The sequence below is a fragment of the Lycium ferocissimum genome, chromosome 9, assembly GCF_029784015.1.
Source record: "Lycium ferocissimum isolate CSIRO_LF1 chromosome 9, AGI_CSIRO_Lferr_CH_V1, whole genome shotgun sequence".
NCBI classification, from domain to species: domain Eukaryota; kingdom Viridiplantae; phylum Streptophyta; class Magnoliopsida; order Solanales; family Solanaceae; genus Lycium; species Lycium ferocissimum.
In genome coordinates, this window is record NC_081350.1 from 33,001,532 (window position 1) to 33,024,590 (window position 23,059).

The 23,059-nt window shown below is 34.1% G+C and overlaps 2 protein-coding genes across 3 annotated transcripts; both read left to right on the forward strand.

Moving 5' to 3' along the window:
- The first annotated feature begins 771 nt into the window (after positions 1 to 771).
- On the forward strand, positions 772 to 7,000 carry LOC132069425 (plasma membrane ATPase 1-like). Its single transcript, XM_059462770.1, has 21 exons — positions 772 to 831; positions 1,050 to 1,169; positions 1,262 to 1,360; positions 1,458 to 1,595; positions 1,689 to 1,823; positions 2,160 to 2,339; positions 2,429 to 2,635; positions 2,747 to 2,866; positions 3,311 to 3,430; positions 3,525 to 3,647; positions 3,910 to 4,014; positions 4,102 to 4,246; positions 4,336 to 4,500; positions 4,635 to 4,873; positions 4,979 to 5,011; positions 5,112 to 5,193; positions 5,324 to 5,484; positions 5,600 to 5,806; positions 5,908 to 6,093; positions 6,175 to 6,353; positions 6,517 to 7,000. Exons 1-21 carry the CDS (start codon positions 772 to 774, stop codon positions 6,611 to 6,613), a joined length of 2,901 nt encoding a protein of 966 aa, XP_059318753.1. The 3' UTR covers positions 6,614 to 7,000.
- Positions 7,001 to 16,872: 9,872 nt separating this feature from the next.
- Positions 16,873 to 21,495, forward strand: LOC132030325 (nudix hydrolase 8-like). 2 transcript variants are annotated; one of them, XM_059419906.1, is made up of 9 exons: positions 16,883 to 17,464; positions 18,684 to 18,940; positions 19,173 to 19,238; positions 19,375 to 19,512; positions 19,835 to 19,912; positions 20,015 to 20,065; positions 20,157 to 20,191; positions 20,634 to 20,742; positions 20,991 to 21,495. In XM_059419906.1, the coding sequence occupies exons 1-9, from the start codon at positions 17,326 to 17,328 to the stop codon at positions 21,195 to 21,197; spliced, it is 1,080 nt and encodes a 359-aa protein (XP_059275889.1). In that variant the 5' UTR covers positions 16,883 to 17,325; the 3' UTR covers positions 21,198 to 21,495. The 2 variants fall into 2 exon arrangements, with proteins under 2 accessions (XP_059275890.1, XP_059275889.1); XM_059419907.1 differs by lacking the exon at positions 19,375 to 19,512 and having other exon boundaries at positions 16,873 to 17,464.
- The last annotated feature ends 1,564 nt before the right edge of the window (positions 21,496 to 23,059 follow it).

The following is a 23,059-nucleotide window of genomic DNA, read 5'->3' on the forward strand; positions in this document are numbered from 1 at the left end:
AGATCATTCAAACCATCATTGAGTTTATGAATAAAATATAACTGTGATAAGGTACCATTTTTATCAGGTTACAAGGTAATTTTCATCGTATAAATTTAGTTGTAACTTTACCAAGTTAGGCGGTTGATGCACATAAGTTAAACTCTTTCAAGAACGTTTATGGAGTTCGGCACCACATGATACTATATTTAGTTCTTTATGTCCTTTTTTCCGTTGTGAGTTCCTTTGTAAAAATTAAAGATGGAGTCTTGTTACAATTTGTTATGAATGCATTTTCATCAAAAAGTGCTAGAATTTGATGCATTTAGAATTTTGAGCTATGTGTGTTACTTTAAAGTATTCCCTCAAGATTAAAATGATGGTTTTGCCAAAAAATATGATTTGTAAATAGCCATTTAACTAAACTCAGGTAAAATAAACTCTTAAAAGATTGGGTGAAGAATGAAGGATTCCTTCTCCTTTCCCATGCTAATCTTCTCTTGAGTTCTCCTAATCGAATAATCTTGATGCTATTTCCGCTGTATTAAACAGTTTTTACATCATCAGGTCATTAAAAAGTACTTATAGCAAGCATAGATTGGTAATATGCACAACATGGTAAATGATCTGTAACATGTAAAATTATACTGATAGTGTGAGCTGTTGATGTCTTGTTTATCGTTCATATTCATCAACCTCTTGCAAGTTTTCTGTGAAAGTGATTCAATGGAACATTTTTCAAATGTAGATCTTTTACCAATTGTTGGCTGGAGGCCAAGCAAGTGAGCAACCATGGGCATAGAAAACACAACCACTACTCTGGAGGCCATCAACAATGAGACTGTTGATCTGGTAAAATTTAGTTTTAAGTATTACAAAGCAATGACTTGTACTAAATCTTGTGATATGTGGAGTGTGACAAAAGTAGATCTTCAAAAGAAAAAACGAGGCAGACTGCTATATTATGTCTAACTCCCAATAAAAGTATTAGTCTTAATGAACATTCTGTTTCTTATCATATGAAATAAGAATGAGAATCTTCTAACCTTATTTTATTATTCACCTCACAGGAAAATATTCCTATCAAGGAAGTTTTCGAGAATCTGAAATGTACAGAAGAGGGACTCAATTCTTCAGAGGTTGAGAAACGTCTAAATGTGTTTGGTCATAACAAACTCGAAGAGAAAAAGGTCTCTCATTTTCCGCCTTCAAGAAAATCTTCCTTGCATAGTATATAATTATCATCGTCTAATTTGTATATCGTTTCCACCCCATTTGACAGGAGAGCAAAATATTGAAGTTCTTGGGATTTATGTGGAATCCTCTTTCATGGGTAATGGAAGCAGCAGCACTCATGGCTCTTTCTCTTCCACATGGAAAGGTAGATTACTTCGTGTTAGCTGCAAATTTGTGTTAACGTCTTCAAGAGTATACAAGAATTTGGAAACCGATGTTTGTTGTGTTAATTTTTGTTACAGCACAAGAGAGTTGATTACCAAGACTTTGTTGGAATTATTGCACTACTTATCATAAACTCAACAATTAGTTTTGTAGAAGAGAATAACGCTGGAAATGCAGCTGCAGCTCTTATGGCTCGGTTAGCTCCAAAAGCCAAGGTCGGATAACTAGCTAAAAATATCATGACCTCTTCTTGTAATTTTGAGGTTGCTATATATTAATAATCCATGAATGTTAATTATATGTATCAGGTTTTGCGGGATGGGAAATGGAGTGAAGAGGATGCAGCCGTGTTGGTTCCGGGAGACATCATTAGCATAAAGCTCGGGGATATAATTCCAGCTGATGCACGTTTACTTAACGGTGATCCATTGAAAATTGATCAGGTATTAGTTGAATCATTGGTCTATATCACAAGCAACATGGCCTGAACACATAATTAGAGTAGAACCTTAAATTTTCTATATGCTTAACGAACAGTCTGAATGTCCTAAGTCGGTTTGCTATCTATATTCATGAACTGAAAATGAGAAGCGCACGATTGGAAAAATTGTGAAAAAGAAATTTAGCTAATTGACATTCTATAACAAAATATTGCATAATATAAAGGGAATAGTTATTCTTAGCTTTGGGGTTATAGGAAGCAAAACAATGGCTATTCAAGGGATTTGATGCAAGAGGAAACTCAAAATTCTGGTTTTTAGTTAAGCGTATTTCTGCAGTCTGCTCTTACAGGAGAGTCACTTCCAGTAACCAAAAATCCTGGTGATGGTGTATACTCGGGGTCAACATGTAAACAAGGTGAAATAGAAGCTGTTGTTATTGCTACCGGAGTTCACACTTTCTTTGGAAAGGCTGCTCATCTCGTGGAAAATACTACACATGTTGGACATTTTCAGAAGGTGAAAAGCACATAAATTATTACTCCTATCCTTCTATGCTACTACTAGGACCTGAAGGGTCATAACGTCCGGGATTTCAATTTGTTCAGGTATTAACTTCAATTGGTAACTTTTGCATCTGCTCAATTGCAATTGGTATGATCATTGAGCTCATTGTGGCATTTGGAGGGCAACATCGACATCCTCGTGAAGCCGTTGACAGCCTTCTTGTTCTGCTCATTGGTGGAATTCCCATTGCAATGCCAACAGTTCTGTCTGTAACTATGGCAATTGGCTCTCATCGACTGTCTCAGCAGGTGTGTTTTATCCACGATTCAATATATCAATTTAGTAGATATGTAGAAAGATAAAACTCTTTCTAGCGTATCTGAAAATTTTAATAACTGGCAAGTAACTGATAATTGCAGGGAGCTATCACAAAAAGAATGACAGCTATAGAGGAGATGGCTGGGATGGATGTCTTGTGCAGTGATAAAACTGGCACTCTAACTTTAAACAAATTATCAGTAGACAAAAATCTCATTGAGGTGGTCCTTAATTCCTCTTTTAAGAGCTTTTATCAGATGTGATATATCACCAAACTAAACTGATACTATGATGGTCCTTATCGGATCAGAGCATAAATATTGACTCATAACGGATAATAATTAGATCAGTATTTATTTGGCATTCTTTTTTATCGTATTGCATTGAGCAATCCAAATATCAAAAGTAGTCGCTTAGAACGAAGCATAGCAATATAAATTACAACCTTCACCTCATGGCATAAGACAGTTCTTACATTTTTACGGTCAAGCACTTCATGATTCAGAACTAATTATGCAGACTAATGATAGATGAAACTTTAAGGGGCGCGACTAAATTGTTCACCTGTTGCATTTGTCCTGAGCAACCAGCAGCTTTCGTCAAACTATACTGATCGGTGCATTTTGTAAACCAAAAAGTTGTTGATTCCAATCAAACTTTTATAGGTTTTTGCCAAAGATGTTGAAAAGGACATGGTGGTTTTAATGGCTGCAAGAGCTTCAAGGTTGGAGAACCAAGATGCGATTGATACTGCAATAGTATCTATGCTTGCTGATCCTAAGGAGGTACATGCTGCTACTAAACTTATATAAAGCTCTTCTATCATTTTATTGCTATGAAAAAGACTAATATTGTTCTATTTAATTGATTTCATGCTAGGCACGAGCTGGTATCACAGAGGTTCATTTCCTTCCATTCAATCCAACTGATAAGAGGACAGCTCTTACCTACCTAGACAGCGCTGGTAAAATGCACAGAGTGAGCAAAGGTGCCCCAGAGCAGGTAGGCACTGTATGCTTCTAATAGACAAGACTCTGAAAAGTGAGAACATTTGCCATAGGAGAAATTTTAAAGTATGAGCTTTTCCAGAGACATTTCTAAGCTCATGGATCAAATAAAGAACTTGATTACATACTTGCATGACTGATCAACACTGGTCATCAGTCTTCGGTCAATTTAAAGCAACTTGACTGTAAAGGTTGCTGATTTGGTTCATATTCCAACACTTATTAAACTCTTCTGATATGCTCTCTGTAAATTTTAGATTTTGAACCTGGCATGGAACAAATCAGACATTCAAAATAGAGCGCACTCAGTGATAGATAAGTTTGCTGAGCGTGGGCTTCGATCCCTTGCAGTCGCTCGCCAGGTAATTAATTAGGCCCTTGACTTGTTCTATTTCAGTGAAGATTTTTCTCTAAAAATGATGACTGTTATGAGTTTGTTTTTCGTATAGGAAGTACCAGAAGGTACAAAGGACAGTCCTGGTGGCCTTTGGGAATTTGTTGGTCTTCTCCCTCTCTTTGATCCACCACGTCATGACAGTGCTGAAACAATCAGAAGAGCTCTCGAACTTGGAGTTAGTGTCAAGATGATTACAGGTTCGCTCAACATATAGTGCATTTACCTTGTTACCTTTTCTCGCTATTAATAATTTGACCAAATCCTATAATTGTGGTATTTTTACCAGGTGACCAGTTAGCTATAGGTAAAGAAACTGGGAGACGTCTTGGAATGGGTACAAACATGTATCCTTCATCATTTTTGCTTGCAGAACAAAAGGATGCCTCAGCTGCAACCCTTCCAATTGAAGAAATCATTGAAAGTGCTGATGGATTTGCCGGTGTCTTTCCTGGTAAGAAAATTAGAGTGCTTTTTTCATTTTTGGCCCGTCTACCCAAATTAATTACGGCCGCTAGCCAAAATATACAAAACCTATACATTGATTATGTATATTGTATCATAATCTGTATATACTATTCCTTGTAGAGCACAAGTACGAAATCGTGAGAATCTTACAAAGCAGGAAGCACATTTGTGGTATGACTGGTGATGGAGTCAATGATGCACCAGCACTGAAGAAAGCGGACATAGGAATTGCTGTTGCAGATGCAACAGATGCAGCTCGGGGTGCTTCAGATATAGTTCTGACGGAGCCTGGACTAAGTGTTATTATCCATGCTGTTTTGACAAGCCGTGCCATTTTCCAGAGAATGAAAAACTACACAGTAAGTAAAACTCTTTTACTAGTTACTTCATCCCCAAAGAAGATTAAACTAGTTATTCAAGCATATTTAAACATGGCACTAATGCTTAAGCTTTCTTGTGTCCAGATATATGCAGTGTCCATCACAATCCGTATTGTGGTAAGTTACCCTTAGTCATCAACTATATGTTCAATATACAGGAGAATATTTTCCTCCCTCTCTATTGCAAAAGTAACTCATGTTTGTGATGACCAAACAGTTGGGATTCATGTTGCTGACTGCATTTTGGAAATTCAATTTTCCCCCTTTTATGGTCCTTGTCATTGCTATTCTTAATGATGGTGAGGGCTCACTAGTCTCTTCAATTCCATGGTTGCATTGTCTTGTACATTTCATAACTTTGCAAGATCGACGATATTATATCTTTCTCTATTTTCATTTATTTATTGAATCATTGTAAGTTGTTCGCAGGCACAATCATGACAATATCCAAGGACAGGGTCAAGCCATCCCCACTTCCTGACAGTTGGAAGCTCAGCGAAATCTTTGCAACAGGAATTGTGATAGGCAGTTACCTCGCCTTGATGACCGCTTTATTCTTCTACTTAACTTTTGAGACCAGCTTCTTTGCGGTACTTGCCCCAACTGTTGAACAATGAATTGAGCTGAGTGATTTGTTATCTACATAGTCCACTCAATAATGTATTTGGACATGAATATTCCCTAATCGTGTTCTTTTTCCCGCAGAATGCATTTCACGTGGAAGATTTCAACAAACATATTCCAGCAAACAAGGTCATCACTGATTCTCTAAATGCAAAACTAGCTTCAGCTGTATATCTCCAAGTTAGCACCATCAGCCAAGCATTGATCTTTGTTACACGATCGAGAGGGTGGTCATTCACGGAAAGGCCTGGACTTCTCCTTGTTGCTGCCTTTATTGTTGCTCAGATGGTAAGTATTTTCCTTCTTTCTTTTCTTTTCCTCCTTCCCCTTTAGGGAACTTGCATATCTATAGGGGTCTCGTTTTCTTTCCTTGTTTCTCTTGCATCCAGGTTGCAACTTTTTTGTCGGCTATGGCTACATCAGTTAAATTTGCGGGGATTGAGAAGATTGGATGGAGATGGACTGGTGTGATTTGGTTGTTCAATATTATTACCTACTTTCTGCTTGATCCCATCAAATTTTCTGTTCGATATGCACTAAGTGGGAGAGCGTGGGGCTTACTACTGAACCAAAAAGTAAGCAAACTGCATATTCTTCTTCACAAGGCTATATAGTTCTTTGGTTCTAGCCATTTAATAACAGTTTTGCATTTACAGACGGCTTTCACCAACAGAAAGGACTTCGGTAAGGAAGCCCGCGAAGCAGCATGGGCTGCTGAACAGAGGACAATTCATGGCCTTCAGTCCACGGAAACAAGAACACCTCCTGAGAACTACACTTTCAGGGAGATCAGCGTTATGGCTGAGGAAGCAAAAAGGCGTGCCGATATTGCAAGGTGAGCATCTTTTCAACCCTTTTCTAAGGATACTGATAAAGGGTGTGTTTGCATTAGAAAATGGTTTAAAATAGTGTTTTAATCTCAAACAAGAAACTTTACTTGCCTACATTTCATCCTTCATTGATAGTATCTGGTTTAATTGTTTTCTTCTACTTGACAGGTTGAGGGAACTTCACACACTGAAAGGGAGGGTAGAATCATTTGCCAAGCTTAGAGGATTAGATATTGATCATGTCAATCCACATTACACAGTCTAATGAGAGGAGAGTCCTCTATGAAGCTGCAGATGCCATTCCCCTTTTTCTCATTTATGGAGTGCTTCGCTTTTATTTAGTTTGCATTTTTGGTTTCGAGTTTGTCAATAAAACCGCGCTTTTCCAACATTGTGTCTGCTGCAGCAAAGTGCAAGTTTGAGTTATTCCCTTAATTCTTCCCTTAATTTATTCCCTTAATTCTTCCCTTAGTTCTTTTGAGAGTTCACAACAGCTTTGACAACAAGAAAGAAGGATAAGAAGCACCAAAAAGAGATTCAGTTAGGGAACCTCTCTACTATGCTATGCTGTAGACCTAACCAAATGTTAAAGGAATTTCGTGTGCATGAATATTGGTTCTTGGATTGATGTAATGAAGATTCATGGAAAATTTAATTGAATTATATCAGATTTTGGAGTAAAGCTAGATACTTGTTTATTCATAAATGTGCTTTTTGTTCTTTACCTCCTCTTTATACAATCTTAGTTCGGTTTATGTGTTGAACTTAAAGTTATAAGCTACATGATTAACGTAATACAAGTTAATAGTTGCAAGAACCCTTGATATTGCTATTGGGAATCTGCATATACTCAGGAGTCTGATGCAGGAAGGGGTATTACTATGACAAAGCATTCCATAAATTTTCAAGTTGTTGGATCAATTGATAAGTTGTTACTGTAAGTACATTCCATATAAATTTATCTATCATAATTCTCTACTACGATTAAAGAGAAGAACTTAAGTCTCTTTGGTCAGTTGATTGGCTTATTAAGTTGAAATATTTAGAATGATACCTTTCTAAATACATTTTGTGGAGAACATTTTTCTTCGTACCAAACACGCCCATAATATCGTTCCTATCCATGGTAGTGATATTGACATATCGATCGGTAGGAAAATGAGATAGGGACGACTTGGACAAAAATGGTTACTACTTGTTACTATCTGCAAGATGTTGACATTGAGAACATCCAACTTATTTTCTCTTCAAAAAAATAGTTTGGCAAATAAGGGGAAACACGTGATTTGGGTAAGAGAACTACTTTAATTTTCACATGCTGGCAAAGCATCTGCTTATTTATTTGTCCTCTTAATTAATTGGCTTTGTTACGTGTCCTTGAGTTGGACTTCTTGTAAGAAAGGAAAAATCGCTTTAGAGCCAAAAATAAATAAAAAATAAAGAACTCTAAAACACAAGCCAAAAAGAAAGAATTGTTTTGTATGGTTAACAAAGAAAGATGAATACAACTGGACTTGCATTTGAATTTGTAAGGTCTTATACGAATATTTCTTGTTTTATAATCGGACCATCTTTCGTAAACTATGTTTTATAAGTTTAAATCATTTTGGTATTGATGTGAGGTCTTATACGAATATTTCTATTCCATAGGAGTAATATTTAAGAATTAAAAAAAAAAAAAAAAAAAAAAAAAAAAAAAAGACAATTCGACTGATTATTTTGGAAAAAAGATACTCCCCAAACTAAGAAATGATAAAAGTTAAGAAACAGGGTTTTGACAAATTTCTTAAACACCTAATTTGTTTGGTCTACAATAGTGCGACAATTCTACAATACTGAGAATTGGAAAATAGGATATGAAAGTTACACAAACATCATTTGCATTTAGGTAACTTGAATTGTCGTCTCAATTAATTTAAACTTTTTAAAAGAAGTAATCACTAAAAGGACGAAAACATTGTCCTTAAGAATCAGCATATTTTCGTTAATTTTGGTAACAAGGTAAACATTACCAAGATATATTTTGTCACGTCATGCTTTGTTCTTATTGGAAAGAGCTGGCTAAGTAAGTTAAAATTAACAACTCTTAGTAGGATCTTCGGATAATTTTGTGGATTACGCATACTAAATCATTGATTCCTCCTTGAACAAATTGACCATTTTTATTCATTTACTGATTTCTTTCCCATAAAAATATCAGATACTTTTCAAGCATTGTTGTAGAAAAAGGTCCTTTCTTTTTTCCTTCCATCACAATTTATGTAATATTCTTTAATTGGACACAAAATTTTAAAAAGAAAGACACACTATATAATTTATGTATATCTCCTAGGAAAATTAAAGGGAAAACATCACTAATTGCCCACCCAACCCAAATTAATTACCCGCCCATGCTCCCTCCCAAACTATTTTCGCTTCTGCCCAGCTAAGCCCAAACCAATTACCCCACGTGCCCCCCTCGCCCAAACCCCTTCCTTCATGATATCATCGCAGTATATTTAATATCATAATGGAATCATAGAGGACTAAGAGAAGGACTGAAGCAATCCTCCATGATACCGTCTCAATATATTGATATACCACGATGGTACCATGGTCCTGTGAGTTGTCTCGTTGAAGGATTGGGCGTCATAAAGCGATACCATGCAAGATATGTATATAAGACGATGGCATCGTAGAGCTCTTTTTCGAGAAAAGTGCGCCATTTTTAGTAAACGAATACAATCATTCATAATACCATTATATTTATATAATATGATAGTATCATGGAGACTAAGAAGAAGGAGTAACATCTTCCATGACTCTATCTCAATATATTTATATACTTATGATATATCGATTATATCATCTGGAAAGTAGGCGAAGAAAGTATCTTCCAGCAATCCCTAGATATTTATATATATTGGTATAAGTAATTGTGTGAGCATCTCGAGTAAATACTTATGAATTTTTTTGGAGGTACGAAAGTAATAGAGATATGAACGGGTAATTATTTTGGTTTGAGAAGACACGCGTGATCTTTCCTCAAAAGTAGATTGTAAATAAGCGGGCTTTGGGCCTACAGCGTACTCGCATGGGCTGGGCCCTTTCAATCACGTGCGCTAGACATCAAAAGAGTCCTTATCTAATCTAACTGGACATTGGTCAGACGTGGAATACCCTTCAACCAAATATACCGCATATGACGTGTTTGTTGCCATTATTTTGTAATACATAATTTATGATATGTGATTAAAAAAAAATATAGTGCTGCATGTTTCATGGTTTTGATGCTTCTCCCATGCATGATTCATGTGATAAAAGAAAGCCAAAAGAAATGTTTACGAACATTAAAAAAATCTGAGAAAATGCTAATAAATTAAGTCTTTTATTTTAGCTATAGAGGTTTTCTTCCTTTTTGTTGCTTCTTCAATTAGTGAAATTCCCCTTAATTTCTTTTACCAAAATAGATAGTATAATATTTATAAACTTTTTTTTTTTTGTAACTTATGATTCATGATTTCTCAAGCCCTTTTTTTTTTTAACTTAATATTTCTTAGTACTTGAATTTCTCTCCTCTGTTTAGGCCTTTCATTATTGCACTAGAGAAGATTAATACTTCATTCTAGTCCGTTTCAAATTGATTGACATATTTAATGTGTTTTATATTTTGGAACATTTTCACTTCTAGCATTTTATTTATTTTTATTAAGTGCTTTCTTATAGGAATAATATGATACGTTTAAGATCACAAGATTCTAAAGATACTTTTGATATATTATACATATAACACATGTTAAAAAGCTTCTCTTTATCTCTTGTTTAACTTCATGTCTTATCAAAACACTGTCATATAAAATGAAACAGAAATAAGAAATACGCTTTTTTTTTTTTTTCTTAAAAGCGTTGAGCAAAGTTTTACTCAAGTTACTCTTTGGATATTAATATTTGAATACAAAGAGTATAGCATGTAATTTTACGGAAATAATGATATTTATTTGATTTGAAACCAAAATACATAAATACAAGTAAGAACCAAAAATAAATAAACAAAGCCCCATGAGCTCCGACCAGATAATTGGAATTTGGAAGTCACGTGCTGTTATGCTGTCCACGCAAAGTAGCTCACACATTCCAAAAAACAAAATCAGGTGCACACACCCTCACCCTGTTTTTTTTTTGTTATTTTAATAAATAGAAATATAGGATATGATTACTTTTTTTCCCTAGAAGATGTTCTAATTTTGTTGTCCCAATTCTATTAGTAGGATTTTCCAGGAAAAAAGAAGAAGAAGTTCTGGCAGTAGATGCTATAACAGTTCAAAATCCGAAACAATAATCATGAGGATGATATTTATGTTTGACACTCAGTTTTGCTTTTTTTTTCAAATAAATTGACACACTTTTGTATGTATAAACTAACAAAGTTTTGCATTCTCATTTTGCCCAAAATACGAAACAAATTATTTGGTACAATGATACTTCTGGTGTAAAAAGTTTTCCCTGATCAACATAGATGTGAGTTCGGAATTTATGCTCTATAGATTAAACATTTAAAATTTTAGGATTGAGTCTGTTATATTTTAAAATTATAGGTTAGACTTATTACTTGTTGCAATTTTAGTATATTTTTTACCCATGAATTGATGCTCACATCAGAAATACTAAATTCGGATGGATCAGGCGGCACAACACTCCATTTGCACCTAGTTGTGGTGGGGGTGGTAACGCTGGTCCAAACCTTGGGAATAAAGTGTTATTTTTTTAGAAAAGATTTTGCTAAAAATACCTCTTTGGTAAAAAGTAAAATATGGCTAACTTATTTTAGGCCAAAATGTTTTATCCTTAAAGTTTTCAAATATTAACGGAAATAGTCTGAATTATTCCTCTAAATGAATACAAATAACTAGTGAAAATTATTTAAAAAGTTTCATTTATTGACCCCAATAAAATAATAAAGCAAAGAACAATATTTAGACAAATCGGATTTGGGAATAAGGAGATTCTTTTATTATTCTCTTGTTAGGGTTGTTTAAAAATGATTTCGGGTTGATGGAGAAAAACCCTCATTGGGGTATTTATAGGGAAAAATTTTTGATAAGTTTGGAGGATAGCCCTTTTTTTCCAAAAGTTCTAACTATTTTTAATATTTCTCTTAAAAGATATATGTTTTATCCCAAATTGAGACTTTTGCATAATAAATAATATTTATGAATACAAATCCCGTGAAAAAGGATGTATAAAATAATTGATAGATAATGAAAGAGAGAGGAATTCTTTTATTTTTCTTGTTTAAGGGTTGATTTACAATGGAGAAAACCCTATATTTATTAAAAAAAGTGACTTGATCCCAAAGTTATTAACCTAATAAAAGATATACATCCATAATAATAAATAATATTTATAGATGTCTATTTGATAGAAAAAATATGCGCTCGTTAAAACCTTATAAAAATACGCCATTGGGAAAAATTATGCTACACATTCTAATAAACCCTTACATTATTAAAAACATTACAAAACTGCTGGGACAAAAACCTTGAAAGGACAAAAAAAAAAGAGTACAATGTGTATTAACTCCCCCTCATGAGAACTTCAATCCAAAAACTTGAATCTTCACATCTCAATCTTGTGCATCATCTTCTCGAAAGTTGCAGTTGGTAGAGACTTTGTGAACAAATCTACCATATTATCATTTGAACCAATCTATTACACGTTGATATCACCATTCTTCTGGAGCTCGTGTGTGAAGAACAACTTTGGTGAAACATGCCTTGTGCTTTTATGAATCCTCTCTTTAGTTGGGATATGTATCTTTGTTGCATCTTCAGTCTTTCATAAAGTTGCATTGTTATATAATATTATTGAAATCACTCCAAGTGCATTCCTGGCTTGCTTTATAAATAGATATTATCTTTATATGATTTAATTTGTCATGTGTAGAACAACATCGTATGATCTGATCTCTCATAGTCATAGCAAAATATATAAATGCATCAATTGCATAAAGATTGCACTTACGGACCGAAAAATTACGCAAGTTTCTCATTTCAACTTCTTTCATGAGATAATATCGCTTTTGAGAACTCTTCAAGAGTTTCAATAATATTCAAGTAATCATCTTGCACCAACAATATGATTTTGATTTTCACAAAGACGTAAGGATAAATAGAGTCATTTGTGCCTTTAGTCGATAAATATTCATTAAAGTGATAAAATCGCGTTCACCTTACTTAACTTAATTCATATAAGAATTACGAACAAATTTCTACAACTTGTATACGCTTCAGGCATTTAAAATTCTTCAGGAATTTTCATATAATTTTGTCAAGTAATTCATATAGGCTGTGACAACATCTATTTCTATTTAAATGATGTGATATCTTTACTTTTGTCAAGTAATTCATATAGGTTGTGACAACATCTATTTCTATTTAAATGATGTGATATCTTCTGGTGTCTGGACAGCAGGTCCAATAAGATTTACGCTTACCAAGATGCGTCATTTCACTTGATAATAATTTCTACGTTAGCATGCTTTAATAGACGTAGAATTTAGATCCTCACAATCTTTTACAATATTGCGCTATATTGTACTAAAGATATCGTCGACGATATATCATTTGTATCGGTTCGCAATGTGACATAACTTGTTGAGATCTCATCACTTCCATTATTTTTAGGTACCTAAACCTCTCATTAGGTTTCATGTTGTCATGTCGAGCTCTTCAGAGCACATTGCCTCCTTATAATGATCATTAATTATTTGCTCCTCTTTCTTTTCAATGATTATTGCGTTTGGAACCGATTGATCTACCATGCTTCATACATGTTGTATACGTTGTCCTTTAGGAACATTCATATTAATAGGAGCATTTTGCAGCTAAAATATGAAACTAGTTTTGGGTCAGCAAATGCTTCTAGCATTTAACTTGAATTACTTTTTGAATGAAGATCATATTAATGATAATTCACAACATATTTCCAAGCTACTTATTCTCTGCCCCTTATGTTAGAAAAACTAACATATATCCCATCTTCTTCGGGGAAATCCATCTTTGTGTACCATGGTAGATTAATTAATCACATACCACACATAAAAAACTGTTAGATGGGAATATCTGATTCCTAACCCTGAACCAATTGTGAGGGGAGAATTTATCATAATTTATTGGTCTGAAGCATACAAGGGATGTTGTATACAATATATCATATCTCAGACTATCACATGAAGTTTTGTTCTCATAAGCAATGGTTTAGCTATTTATCGGAGGCATTCAACGCCAAACCAGCTTGGTATAAACTATCATTAACAAGATGAATTATTTTGATTACATAATCGAAAATTGTGCTCTCAACTCAATTATTTTGAGCAAGTAACTTTGCATATGTCAAGCTGAGTTGACAATAAACACACATGTAATCGTCTTATGGATCATTTATTTAAGACATCACATAACAATTGTAACGGCCCATATTCACCTTTTATATTATTCTTTTTTCAGAATTTAGGGAATTCAATCTCAACATTAGCCAGTATAATCAACTTATCATGAGAACAAGAAACAAAGATAAATTCTTGAAGAATCTTCTAGTTCTTCAATATATGTCAAATATTCAATCATCTTTGAATCGGGATGGCCGAACCGCTCATGCCGACTAATAAAATTATTTCTACTAGTAAACTTCAAGTTTACCATGCCATGTGCTATTTGTTTTAGTAAACTTCTAGTTTACTATGACATGAATTATTTTTTGTACCAATAAACTTCTGGTTTACCGTAACATGTGATTTCATCATGGTTATATTGTAGTATACGTTGGAAAATAAGGCGTGTAACCTTTCACATAGATATTTATTATCCATCATGATTTTGTAGATATTTGATCATCCCATCATTAATAGCTACAATATGATAGTCATTTACTTTAGTAAACTTCGGGTTTACTACTTGTATTTCGATCATAACAACTTTGGAGATAGGATGAATGCCATAATAATAAATAAACTCTTCGGGAGCTTTTGATTTATTTTCCATAATCATATATTGTTTGTACGCTACTGGTGTCATGATTCGTGTAGACAAATAATTAGGCTCTTTGATCATTAATTTTGCAATATCAAATATTACTTAGACATGTACTGCTGGTACCATGAAAGAAACTTTATTTAGACTCTGTTGGTCGTATCATGAATCATCCAAAAATAGTTACCTCCAAAAATCATCTGGTCTAACACGTCAGGTGTTATAAGCTTTACTACATCTTTGTCACATTCACTTCAGGGAATGGATCTGTATTTGTAAGATTTATCAAAAGTCATGGATCTGTATTTGTAAGATTTATCAAAAGTCTCCATTCTTCGAGAATGAAACATATATAATCATGTGAACGTGTCTTAATCATATCAAGGTAGAATAGCTTAAAACCTCTTTTAAAATATTGCTAGTTCAGGAGCAAATGGAGGTGTACATATATTGTATGGAATCTTTCTCGAACATATTTTCAGTTGTAATCACAACAAGCCTATAAAAATATTAGCACTTCTGGTGGTTAATTATAGCGTAAATAAATTTACCTAAAACAAAGCATAGGAAATATTGTCACTTCTGCTGATCATATATTTCTTGTAAACTCTCATTTCGCCATTAAGGGATATAAAATTAACATCATAATCCCTCTTAACGATTTTGTTCTTCGGGAACAAATTTAGGCATAAATGGTCCAGAACCAATTAGGTTCCCTCAAATCTGATGAACCCAACAAACTTGATATTATTAGTAGCAAAAGACAAGCAACATAAAGAACTACTAACCTTCCTTATCCCAGTAAAGAGTTCGTGGCTTTAACTACTTCATTCTCCTATGATGCTTTAGAAGGTACTTGCTAGAGATCCCGTATCACATGATCTGGAAAAGCCTTTTGGCATCTTATTTCAAATATGAAGGAGCCATATCATTCTTATCTTCATGTATCATGTTTTGTTATGACTTTTTCCTTATCTATGTTGTTCAAAGTACCTCAAGAAACCATATGCAAATAGATCTAATACAATTGCCCTTTTATTAGCACATAAGCAATACAAAGGAATCTATTTCTTATTTTACTCAATTCATGATGGAGTCAACGAATAAAACTAAATATAACATGGAGTTTGAAACTACATGATGGTGAGCACACAATATCATATAGACAGGTTATAATTGATTTGTCCATGACATAATTAGACATATAAAGTATATATCAATATCCATACAGTGCATATGTGTAGGATTAGTAGTTGCATAATCTAAAAATATAACTAGGGCTAATATAAAGAAAATAAAAGTATTAATTACATGACAAAGAAATAAAACTTAAGCGTTATGTTTTCACTTTATTTGAGTCTCTAAATAAATTACGCAAAAGCTAGAAAAATTTAAGAAATATTTATAAATTACATTACTCATCCAACATTATTGTCATTCACGGTGTGAATTTCTTTTGTTAGCATTAGTGTTGATAGTTTTGGTTTACTTTATTTGAGTTACTACGTCGATAGGATATCCTATAAATATTTTTATGTATGAATATTTTGGGGTTATATTGTGTATGTTGTTGACTTCTTCTTGTTGTAATTATACAGTAATACGTGTTCCATGTTTGCAGTTACACTCAAACAGTAACTAATATCTTTAAAAACTCTTAAAAATGTATGAGAAGATTTAAATATTCTTTTGTTCCAAATCCACTTCATACAACACTGTTGTTATACAGAAAATCAGACATTTAATTATAAAATGTTTTACATTTAAGTAGTAAAAGATTTAACAGCGTACTCAAGACACTTCACCTGTTCACCATTCTATTTCATCGGGGCCAGAGTATTTTGATCGGGCCCAACCCGACAAAATCGATTTCAATATATGTAAACATGATTTCACCGTAAAGAGAATTATTAGTGAGCAACTGAGCATACCTCGCGGATACGAGAATTGTACACATACTTGTGATTCGTTCTCCTCCATAAAAAGAATATGTCATATCTTTTTCACTGCAACCACATAAATAACAAAATAGGTTCAACATAAATATATCCATAAATAATACCTTTATTTCCATTAAAGAGAGTGGCACCATCAAGCTCTTAAACACGGTAATACTAATATGGATTAAACTCCAATAAAAGATTAGAGACTCGTGCTGATAACGTATTATAAAATAATAAAGCAAGCAAGAATAATATTGTAGACAAGGAGAGAAGAGAAGAATTCTTTTATTTCTCTCGTTAAGGGTTGATTTACAATGGAAAAAAACCTCTATATTTATAGGGAAAAAGTGACTTGATCCCAAAGTCACTAACCCTAATATTTCTCCTAAAGATAGACATTCATAATAATAAATAATATTTATAACATTTCCTAATTTGTTGAATAATTGCTTCAAGTAAAAAAAAAAAAAAAGAAAAAAAGAAAACGTGTGCTAGTCCTCTGCCTCCTGTCCTTGGGGTCTTCCCCTGTTTCCCCTCTAGTTCTACAGTCACTTCATATTTCTGTCAGTTTCAGTTTACCTCGCTCCTTTTATACAATTATTATTGGTTACTACTATTAATAACAAAACTTCATAAAGATCTTTTCCACATTGTTTGTTTTCTCATTTATGGTTCATTTTCCACCACAACCTTTGCCACCTAAGATCCTCCACCTTAACTTTTATGCTATAAAATATCATTTATTTCCTTTAACCATAGTACTTATAGTAGTTTTTCTGTTCCCTAATTATTCTTCAATATTTCATTAGTACTCTCCGATGGGTAGAATATGCCCAAGAAAATCTTGCTTTTAGTTGAGGATGGAATCTGCAGTTTTTTTGTCAACAGTTTCAAGATTTTGAGACCATTAATGATGCTATAGTTTTATGGATATTTATTGAGTAAAATTAGTCGGTTTCAAGCGGACTGGGCTCTCTGGAATTAGTTTAAACGACAAGAAAAAGGCTTTGTTTTTGTAGTGTGAAATAATGGAGCTGAAATTGGTTGATTCCAAGTCATTATTTTTGTCTAATTTAGTCAATACAGAGGTGATGAAATCTAGCTCATTTCTTGACACAAAGCTAATGTTTGGTCTCAGTGGTACTCACAAGTTCTCTTCTTGCAGAGGTAAATTTCTAATGTGGGAAAATGAGGATTTTTCCACATGTTTTTTTTTTGGGGGGGCTATTTTCATTTAATTTCCTCTTGTAGTGTTAACTATCAGTTCTCTTTAGTTTTTGGATTTTGCTTAGTTCAATCAGAAGATCTTTCCCTCAGCTTCCCAGCCCCCCCCCCCCCCCCCCCCCACCCTCGGCTTCTTTCCCTTGTAGTTCAACAGTCTTATGAGGTCATTTGCAATAAATTTGGTTAAACAAATGCAGCCATTTTGTTTAAAGTGTGGATCGTCCTTTTAATGGCTTGTGTGCATTTTCAAGCTTAAAAACTAAAAGGAGATGAAAAGTTTGTTATTGCAATTCATGGACAAATTAGGAGGGGGTGTGTGTGGAGGGATGCAGTGGTGGAGCCACAGCCCACTAAGGGTGTTCATCGCCGAAAAATTATACCGTGTAGACATATTAATTATTACGTATTATAGATATATCTTACATATTGAACACCCTTAACATATATATTATATGTTACTTATTCAAAATTCGAACACCCTTGACAAAATTTCTGGCTCTGCCACAAGAGGGATGGCCGTTTCTAGTCTTTGAATTCTATTTCAGAAGATCTTAATCTTGTGTTTGCCAAGTCTATTCCATTTGAGCCGTGTTTGCCCTTTCGAGGTTTTACTAATATCTTTGGACCAGCTGAAAATGTAGAGATTTCTAGTGTTAGAGGAAGTGTTTTTCTTAGTTTTGATTTCATATAATATTGGATTTAGACGGGCTTAATTGGAGTGACATGAACAGTTAGGATTCATAGCCAACCCCACCTTGCTTGGGATTGAGACGCAGTTGTTTTCGTCTTCTGGCTCGAGGTCATTAGAAGGGAGAGCATGAACTTGGAGTAGAACAATCTACCATGAGGCATGAACAGTTAGGATTCATTGCCAACCCCACCTTGCTTGGGATTGAGGCGCAGTTGTTTTCGTCTTCTGGCTCGAGGTCATTAGAAGGGAGAACATGAACTTGGAGTAGAACAATCTAACATGAGGCAGTAGAAAGTGAGAAATACACACTTGCTGTTTCATTAGGCAACAAAATGTTGGTGCTCGCTAGAGAATGTAGTGTATGCATCTTAGATGATACTAACATTTCTTATGGTAATTAAACTAAAAATACATGATATCTGTTGGATACATCTTCTTACATGATATTGGCTTTTGCCTGTTTACATCCAGGTGTTGTACTCAAGGCTTCTCGTTCAAGTGCTTCTTACGATGCTGCAAGCTCTGCTAGCAAAGAGAACTTTATACTGGACGAATTTTCTTGTCAGATAAATGGGAAAAGTTGTTCAGGACTGTATAGAGATGTAAGAATTCTTGATGCTTCTGATGATGAATATGGAGGAGTACTCATTAATCCTCAAACACTACCATCCAATCCCAATATATTTGCATCTGTACTTTGTTCATCTCTCTCTCACTGGAAAATGAAGGTAACCTTGACCTCTCTTAAAATTCTACAACTATATTTCTTTTTATGTTGTTTACTGATTATGTAGTGGAAGCCGTTGCATTTTCATTTTTTTGGCTTGTTCCGTTGCCAAAATGCTTGTGATTGGAGACAAACTTGGCACAACCAGTCCGAGTGTTTCCTCATATATATTATATAAATATATAGTGCAGTTTATGGAACACCTAGTTTCGAATTGACGTCGCGTGCTGCAGGGGAAGAAGGGAGTTTGGCTTAAAATACCAGTTGAGAAATGTGATCTAGTTCCTATTGCAGTAAAGGTATTGAATTTCAATATCGAGACTCAGATAACTTCTTTGTCTTTACAGTCCGAAGAACAAAGTTTATATCAAGTTCCTTTAGCTTCTGATGCTAACTATTTCTTCAAGTCAAACTCTAAAGTAACTAATTTCATAGGAAGGATTTCAATACCATCACGCGGAAAGAGGATATCTCATGATGACATATTGGCTTCCCGATGATCCCTGCATGCTTCCTTCTAATGCATCTCATCAAGTTGGAGTTGGGGGTTTTGTTATCAATGACAAAAATGAGGTGCATATAGCTTTTAAAAGACACTCCTAATTACTCCCTCTATCCCAATTTATGTGGTACTATTTGACCAGGCACAACGTTTAAGAAACAAAGGAAATTTTGAAATTTGTGGTCTAAGTGTGGCTATAAATCATTTCATTAAGGGTAAAAGGGGAATTTTAAAGTTGTCTAATTATAGAAAGGTGACATTCTTTTTGGGACAGACTAAATAAGAAAGTGTGTCGTCACATAAATTGGGACGGAGAGAGTACTATATGTATGCCATAATATTACATATGTCTCTTGTGTATTCCCTTGACCTCAAGAAATGACACTGTTTTAGGTGCTTGTCGTACAAGAGAAACATTCTGCACCAGCTCTTTCAGGCCTATGGAAAATACCAACTGGTTTCATAAATGAGGTATGTTCTGGTTAGATTTCTTTGTTAACAACGGTAAATAGGGAAACATGAAATCTTTGCCTCAATCCCTGAACTCATTCTACCTTTTCATGCCAATATCAGTCGGAGGAAATCTTTACAGGAGTCGTAAGAGAAGTGAAAGAGGAGACTGGGGTAAGATATTTGAACATATTTCCCCTATAAATATGCAATCTAGAACGAGTATTCGTTATCTTAACTTTGATTTTTCTGGTTATCTTTCCAGATTGATACTGAATTTGTGGAGGTTATGGCTTTCAGGTGAGAAAAGTTTGTCCTCTTCAAATGGCCGTGATTCTATCTTTGATGAAAAGCGGATACTTTATGCCTTCCTCCCTGCTAGGAGAAAAGAACTATCACGAATAAAAACAGGAATATTAACTATCAATGTAAAAGATTTGGTCAAATACATAGTACTGTTTTCCAAACTTCATTCATCATGTATTTCACTTCTTGCTTCTGGTTAGACATTTGTAGAAAGGATGTGAACCTGATATAGAAAAAAAAAAAAATCGTTCTAAGAAATGAAAAACTATTGGACTGTCCTTGAATATGATTTTGGCTTTTAGCTCTCTGACGTTCTATTTTAAGTGCAAACGCATTAAAATAGAACGTGAAAATGGTGATTGCATTATCTAAATTTGTTGAATGACAGTCTCCAAAGAAGAGACCATTATTCAGTTTAACATCTGTTCTTCTTCAGGCATGCTCACAATGTAGCTTTTGAAAAGTCGGATTTATTCTTCGTCTGCCTTTTAAGACCACTGTCAACAAGAATCATGGTTGATGATCTGGAAATTCAGGCAGCCAAGGTAAGAATATTGAAAAAAGAAATTTGTCATTTATTTTCCTGCAATAAATGTCATTTTAAGGTTTCGCTCTTACCATCTCAATGATCCAAATATCCATATTATAAACTTGTATCTCTCCAAATCAGTCACAGCGTGCCATGAAAAAATATCAGCACTTTGCACTCTCTGTGATTTATAGGGCAGATTATAGTTGCAAGAAACCCGTTGCATTTTCATTCATGTCTAAGCTGCTTGTCTTTATGATGCAGTGGATGCCTCTAGTTAAATTTGTCGAGCAGCCACTAATCCAAGCAGATAGCATGTTCAGAAAAATCATTGACATTTGCATTGCTCGGCTGGGAAAGCGTTACTGTGGATTATCCGTCCATCAATTAGTCTCTACATTTGATGGTAAACTATCCTCCTTGTACTTCAACACAGTTGAAGATTCAGATTCCAACTGTCAAGCCAACTAGTGCCACAATCAGAATTTGCGATGCATTTAGCTCTCGACTTCCCTTTCGATGGAGATTGACCGAGTTAAACACAATGTACATCAATTGATCATCTTCCACTATGGATTAATGACCTGTAATAGAAGGTTATGTTGACTTTTTGATGTACCCAAAAGAAAAAAGAAAAAAAAAAGAATAAGAAAAAAGTTAGAGAGTTACTATAGTGTATATATCTTCTGCTGAGGACATGGACTCTGTAAATATGTAACATTTATATTTCTCATCTTATTACAAATTTAACTTTCAGTGTTTTCTGCCACTACACTAGTAGTAAAATTCATGCCTTTTTATCCCCCATAATAACCTTAGTAGTTGTTGTATGTACTTATTGTTAGTCCCGTTAGTGTTTGATGGGAGTATTTGAGAGCAGGAAGTTTGTCCCTCATAGGTGCACCAAACGATCAATAAAAAACTCAACCTTCATTTGATTTCACAATCGTTTTTAATCAATTTCATTGGCGAGAACCAAGATGACGGGAAAGGAAAAAAGAAAGAGAATAGCACAATAACTACGGAAGCGTAGTTAAAATATTTCAGTTGTTGCCATAGTCTATGAAAATTACTCTGGGTTTTACTGGTTTAGAATAGGTAGCCTCTAGTACTGAATTGAGGCGCCTGACCAACTGAGCAATGCAGTTCCTTACGTAAACTCGTGTCATTTTATTTTTATATCCCTTACGTTTGTTTCTGCCTTTCATTTATATAAAGAAACTAGTGAAATTTTCGAACAAAGCGGTGTCACGTGACACTCCTGGACCTAGGTAAATCCGCCTCTTAGAACAGGAAAACTCTTCAATCATTTGAGGAGCAACTTGAAATTAGTTGAGGCTAAACTTTTTTATTCCGAGGAAAATGTTGTCATTATTAAAAGTATTAGTTAAGCACTAATGATATGCAGACGAAATGGAGGAAATAGAACTAATAAGATTTTTTTTTTTTTTTTTTAACAATAAAAAATATTTTGCTTAGAGTATATAGGTTTTAATAAAAACAAAACCATCAAAATTTGCCATATATATTTGACATCAATCTCCAGCACCCTTTTTCTTTTTTCATTTTCCTTTTGCAAAAATCCAAAGAAATTATAATTTCCCCTTTCACGAATCACAAGAGAAAGAACAAGGATGACACCGTACCCTTCAAACTCAATAGTTGAATAAGTTCAATAAGTGAGCCTATGATGGTTATTACATTTTTGTAGTCTTTCCAATTTTTATTTGCACTCTCTTAATTATTATTGCAGTAGCGTGGCAGCACCTTTTCGAGATTGGTTTGGCAGCACCTTTTCGAGATTGGTTAAGATATACTTCAATTTAGTTTAAAATAAATAAAAGAGCCAAGCATATTAACTAGGGAAGTTAACACAAAATTGAAATTCTACCAAAACAAAACAACAACAAAAAAATACACATGATTTTTTTTAATTTCCATATTAAGGTGAATATATTGTATATCAAAAGAATATTAAGTGCACTTTGAAATTATGATTAGAATTTTTGTCTCAGAAACCTTCATAAAAGAAGTTCTTTAAAAAAAATTATTTTATGTCACGTTTGTTTTTAGAGCCATATTGTTATAAAGCACAAGGTAAAACAATCTTCCATGTTGGTTGGCTTTTAGTTAGCGCAACTTGTGTTTGACATGATCAATTATACGTTACACTTTCAAGAGGGATATCAATATTCACACCAAGAGTTGTGAATATTATATAGGTGACATGCGATCATATTACAAGTTTGTACGTATCAGTTTATCTCATTACACATGGTACACTACATACTTAACTAAACCAAGTCGATCAACTTCGCAGGTTTAGACTTGGC

Bases quoted from the DNA above. Each gene is read 5' to 3' on its own strand.
- LOC132069425 (XM_059462770.1), top strand. From the start codon at position 772: ATGGGCATAGAAAACACAACCACTACTCTGGAGGCCATCAACAATGAG. The intron at 4,247-4,335 runs GTTCGCTCAACA...TATTTTTACCAG, and splicing joins TAGTGTCAAGATGATTACAG to GTGACCAGTTAGCTATAGGT. The intron at 5,485-5,599 runs GTACTTGCCCCA...TTTTTCCCGCAG, and splicing joins TTGAGACCAGCTTCTTTGCG to AATGCATTTCACGTGGAAGA.
- LOC132030325 (XM_059419906.1), top strand. From the start codon at position 17,326: ATGGAGCTGAAATTGGTTGATTCCAAGTCATTATTTTTGTCTAATTTA. The intron at 18,941-19,172 runs GTAACCTTGACC...CGCGTGCTGCAG, and splicing joins TCTCTCACTGGAAAATGAAG to GGGAAGAAGGGAGTTTGGCT. The intron at 19,913-20,014 runs GTATGTTCTGGT...TGCCAATATCAG, and splicing joins CAACTGGTTTCATAAATGAG to TCGGAGGAAATCTTTACAGG.